Source organism: Charadrius vociferus, unplaced genomic scaffold, assembly GCF_000708025.1.
Source record: "Charadrius vociferus isolate BGI_N301 unplaced genomic scaffold, ASM70802v2 scaffold817, whole genome shotgun sequence".
In the NCBI taxonomy this organism is placed as follows: Eukaryota; Metazoa; Chordata; class Aves; order Charadriiformes; family Charadriidae; genus Charadrius; species Charadrius vociferus.
This window is the reverse complement of record NW_009649164.1, coordinates 113,791-119,320: the sequence shown is the minus strand read 5'-3', so window position 1 is coordinate 119,320 and position 5,530 is coordinate 113,791. Positions and strand designations below refer to the sequence as shown.

General features: G+C 40.9%; 1 protein-coding gene across 1 annotated transcript in view; it reads left to right on the top strand.

Annotated features, from left to right (window-relative positions):
• The window catches only part of LOC104289447 (maltase-glucoamylase, intestinal-like), a 47,740-nt gene that overhangs the window by 12,561 nt on the left and 29,649 nt on the right, over nucleotides 1-5,530 (top strand). The window contains 6 exon segments of the mRNA XM_009888384.1: nucleotides 336-455; nucleotides 1,197-1,310; nucleotides 2,078-2,162; nucleotides 2,712-2,829; nucleotides 3,447-3,618; nucleotides 4,664-4,780. Coding sequence (XP_009886686.1) covers nucleotides 336-455; nucleotides 1,197-1,310; nucleotides 2,078-2,162; nucleotides 2,712-2,829; nucleotides 3,447-3,618; nucleotides 4,664-4,780 — 726 coding nt within the window.

Genomic DNA, 5,530 nt, shown 5'->3' with positions numbered 1-5,530 from the left:
GGGTTTTTGGGGGTTTTGTGGGTTTGTTTTATTTTCTGGGGGTTTTTATTTTCTGGGGTTTTTTTAATTGTGGTTTTTATTTTGCGGGGTTTTTTTATTTTGCTGGGGGGGGTTATTTTGCGGTTTTTTTTATTTTGCTTTTTTTTTTATTTTGCGGGGGTTTTTTTTATTTTGTTTTACTTTTTAGATCTGTATATATATATATAAATTTTTACTCTCTGTGTTGTTACGTGAGACATCTCCCCACATAGCTGCCGGGTGTAGATAATCGGTGGAGACAACCAACAACAGCTGGAGAGGATTGGTTTCTTTAGCGTCGTTTTCCACTTTTTTAGGATGCCGCCATTAGCACCGAGGCTCTGGTGGACGGTTCTCCCTACCCAGCCTACGAGAGGGGACAAAGCAAGAAAATCTGGGTGAACGAGTCGGACGGAGTGACGCCCTTAGTTGGAGAGGTAATAAAGCCCTTACGCAGTCAGAGCCCAAATCCCGTTTAGTTTGGGTCGGGGCAACCTTCCGTTTTTCTGCTACTCTCAATATTTTCCACCGTTTCCCGGTTTTAATCCCTTTTCTTCACATTTTGATTTTTCGAAGGGGAAAACGAGCGATTTTGAAGGGTTGGGAGGCACCGGCAGTTTATTTGCAGTAGTTATCGGAGAGCAATTCCTCCTTGACCGCTTGGAAAAGTTCTTTATGTAACGGGTTTGCAAACGCAGCCGCTTGTCGCGAAACTTGTGTGACTTCAAAGTAGTTTTGACTTCAAAAGCGACTTCGGGGAAGTGAACGAAGCCACTTTCTGCCTTCTTTCGGAGTGTAAATTTAAGAAAAATGCTTTTAATGCTAATTAATAATGAGAGTTCGTGTCAGTTAATAATAATATATATAAAATTTAGAAGAAATACTGAGAAAGATAATACTGAGAAAGATAGATAATACTGAGAAAGATAGATAATACTGAGAAAGATAATTAATATTGATAATGATAATTCACTCTCGCCGTTTACAACTCAAAACGCTTCTCCCAGTCGCTACGTCAACGCTGACTTGCAAAACTAATAATCCCGAGGTTTTATCCCCAAATATTGCTCTCCGAGACGGGCAGTTCGCATAAACCTGCAGGAAATCCGAGGAGTTGAGTCTTTGGGCAAAGTCGTCAACGGTGTAATTTAATTATCTCCCTTTTCTTTTGATGGTAGGTGTGGCCGGGAAGAACCGTCTTCCCCGACTTCACCAACCCCGACTGCACCAACTGGTGGGTGGAGGAATGCAAATTGTTCTACGACCAAGTGCCCTACGACGGGATCTGGATTGTACGTCATTACTGACATTTCCCCATTTTCGGAAAAACGGGCACTTCGGGTTTTAGTCCGCCTTGATTCGAAGGAAGATTTAGGGAGGGATAACCTGGAATCCCTGTGGGATTCGCATCTTTTCTGTAGCATTCAATGCCCTTGGGTGGAATCCTTGTTTTTTCTGTCATCGGAGGGATTTCGTCGGAGATTGCCTTTGTCCGACGCGTTGGATCCGTCCTTCTTTCCGTAGAGGTGTATTTAACATCAGTTAATTTATCCAAGAACCGACTGCGACCAGGATCATAATTACTACACCAACTTTTAATTTTAATGAACGGCGTATTTTAGGGAGGAATTATTTTTCCCCCTCTAGAGAAAAGACGACCACCCTCTGTAGGATTTTGGGGGTTTAACTCGGTTAAGTCATTTTTCTCCGGCCAGAACGAATAATCTTTCTTTTATATTGTGAGATTTGGGAAGAGTTTTTAGTACTTAATTTCTCCGGTTCGGGTAGAATACCACCATCACCAGTTAAAATCATCTTTTTGACATTCAGAAATATATTTTTTTTCTTTGATTATTTTCTAAATCAATGTTCTGGTTGCTGGACGAGGAATTCAGCGGCTTACGAATATTATTCCTTATATGCGCCTTGCGCCCTCAAGTCGTATTCGCTGCAAGTGGGTTACCCACCCTATATTTAGCTGAAAGCCCGGGAAGTATCGCTGTCAGGACTAAACGTCATAGCTGCCATTTGAAAATCCGAATTTGCCATTTTTTGCCAGGATATGAACGAAGTAGCCAGCTTTACTCCAGGCTCGATTCACGGCTGTGAGCAGAACGACTTAAACTATCCTCCTTTCACGCCCCGTAAGTCCGTCGTCTTTTAGCTGTGGAGCAAAAAAAAATTAAAAAAAAAATCTAAATTTTTTTTTGTGAATTACTGTCCTATCAGCCAAAAGGTATAAATTCTTTATTGAGGTGGAAATTTGATCACTGCCGGGATATGCTCATGTCAAATTTTTCAGAAATTTGGGGTGTAGTTTTGGGGGTGAGTCCTTCCTCGCATGCTAAATCCATCTTGAAGCTGGATTTCCGCTTATTAAATTGAAAACCTGAAGTAGCGTTGGGCTACGAAATCCCACCCTATCAGCAAAGCCGCATTTGCGCACATTTTAGCGCCGGTCGGGGACTTATTTTGCTATTTCTACATTAATCGCTGGGAGAGATGAGAATTTTGAAGACCTAAAAAGCCAAGCTGAGAAAACAGACAGAATTTCATGGATTTGCACGAAGGAAAAGAAGAGAAATACTGTTTGGTTTTTTTACCCCCCCATAATTAAATTGATTAAATTTAATTTTTCAACAAATAATTTAATTAAACCAATTCAAATGCACTTCCGAACCCTTTTCCTGCAGATATTGTTGATAGACTCATGTATTCCAAGACGCTCTGTATGGATGCAGTGCAGAAGTGGGGGCAACAGTATGACGTTCACAACCTTTATGGATACTCTATGTCCCTCTCAACACAACGGTGAGGAATCCTTCGTAATATCTTTGCGAAAAAGGACAGAGTAGAGCCCTTTATTTAGAGAAACTGAGCAATTTCATTCCCCTGGGAACCTACTCCGGGGATCGATATCAGTCTTCCCACAATGGGCTGAACCCGGGCTTTCGAAATCGCGTTTATTTTTATCATTTTTAAATTGGAATTGAATTCCGACTCAAAATTCGAAGTCCAAGTGTTGGATTCCAGCGATGGCGCTGTGGGTGGAGGAAGCTGGAAGGAGACGTGGGCATCTGTCGGGCGTTTTAGTGGCCCAAACCACGACAGGTTTATTATTTTGGAGTTCAGAGATGACGAAGGTTGGCAGGCAGAAATTTAGAGAAAGATTCTTTAAGGTGAATATATATATATATTAATTTTGTTAATAGACATCTGGTTGACCTTAAGGGAGTCTGTGCCCTTAGCTTATTTATCATTGTGAATGAATAAATGAAAGTGAATAGAAACTTGCCTTACACAAATCTGCTCATCTCCACAATTTTGGGGTTTGTTTTGGGGGTTTTTTTTGGGTTTTTTGGGTTGGTGTTTTTTGGGGGTTTTTTTGGTTTTTTTTTTTGCCTAATTCCAACCTTTTTTACTTTCAGAGCCATCGAAACTTTGTTTCCCGGAAAACGAAGCTTCCTTCTTTCGCGGTCTACTTTTGCGGGCTCAGGGAAGTACACCGGACACTGGCTGGGAGATAACACGGCGTCGTGGGAGCAGATGAGATGGGCAATACCGGGAATGCTGGAATTTGGCCTCTTTGGAATCCCTTATGTATGAAACCAGTCATTTATGGGACCTTTTCAAATCAACCGTGTGTCCGGGAGATCCCGTCAAGCCTGATATGTATAAGCCCCTCTGATTTATTTTTTTTTTTTAAAATAGTCAAATATTGATTCATAAATAGGTATATATAAAAATAGAAAAATTACTTACGTATGAATAAGTTGTATAAACGAACATAAATTCAAATAGAGCATAATAAATTCACCATGTATTACAGCAAATTAATCCCCCACACTAAATTTTAATCCCCCTATAAATTAATCCCTTTAGGAAGCTGGTTTGAATACTTTTTTCCCCAGGAATCTTAGCATTAGTCCGTTTCCCTCTATCGCTTATTGAACAGGCGTGTAAATGCTTATCGAATATATTATTTTCTACGTTCGCGGCTCTCCGATGCCTCCGCTATTTGTCATTCGTTAGGGATTGCTGCGAGGCTTTTAAAATGCAGTAGGGAACACCCACTTCTTAATGAAATGCCCACTTTCCAGCTCAGAATTTGAATTTCTGTGACTTTTGGACTACTTTGGTAATGGACTCATCTTAGCCCCAAACAGGGCGATAAATTTTTAAGAGAAAGAGACCGATGAGCAGCGTTAGCCTTTAGTCGGTTTAATTTTCCGTACTACCTGTATGGGAATTATTCTAACTCCCTGTGTGCAGAAGGTGGGCTGCAAAATTAATTGCAGATGCAGGGAGGGGAAAAAAAAAAAAGATGGAAAAATACAGAAAAAAATCTGTATTTATCGGGATACTTCTGGCACAAAAAGCATCGTGGGAACTTCAGAAATTCTGGGGTTCAAGCGGAGGAAAATACAGTCGGTAAATTTAGATCTAAAAGAGAGATTTGGAAGACTCTATGTAGAAATGTGTCGAATGACTCTTGTTACCCTGGTGAGCAATAAGGGATGAAATTGGGAAAAAAAAAAAAATCAAAAAAAAAATCTCGGCAACTCAGTCCTTGGAGGGTTTTTTTTGGTAGAGATTGGAGGTGCAATTTCCCGTACGAACAACGCGTTCTGGTTTTTCTTTTAAGATCGGGGCAGATATTTGTGGCTTCTTCGAAAACACCACGGAAGAACTTTGCAGACGATGGATGCAAGTGGGCGCGTTTTACCCGTTTTCCAGGAATCACAATACTGAAAAATGCATAGTAAGTGGCGCACACCCTGCTACGAAAACGCGTTTTGCGGTACACGTGTCGATGCTGATAATGAAGTTGGATTCTGATAATGAAGTTGGATTCTGATAATGAAGTTGGATTCTGATAATGAAGTTGGATTCTGATAATGAAATTTTGCGACTGATCATTAAATAGCCGACGGGTTAACAATTGGCACAAGCTTTAGGAAATCCCCCCTCCAAAAGGTTTGGCTTTGTAGAGGTTAATCGTAGGCACCGGAGAAGGCGTTTGGCATCATTTAATTTTTTGAAGTCGTCATCTGACATCAAATTTGGTCCCCGTTGGTGCTGTCGACAATGAGGCGAAGCGCCTGCTGCTGTCTGACCTACCACCCTGATTGGTGGCTGCGGCCCCCCGAATGCTCTGGAATGATAATGGATAACGATAATATATAATGCAATGATGATGATGATAACGATGATGGCGATGATGGCGGTGATGATGATAACGATGATGGTGGTGATGATAACAATGGTGATAATAACGATGATGACGATGGTGATGGCGATGATGATGATAACGATGATGGTGGTGATGATAACAATGGTGATAATAACGATGATAACGATGGTGATGGCGATGATGATGATAACGATGATGGTGGTGATGATAACAATGGTGATAATAACGATGATAACGATGGTGATGGCGATGATGATGATAACGATGATGGTGGTGATGATAACAATGGTGATAATAACGATGATAACGATGGTGATG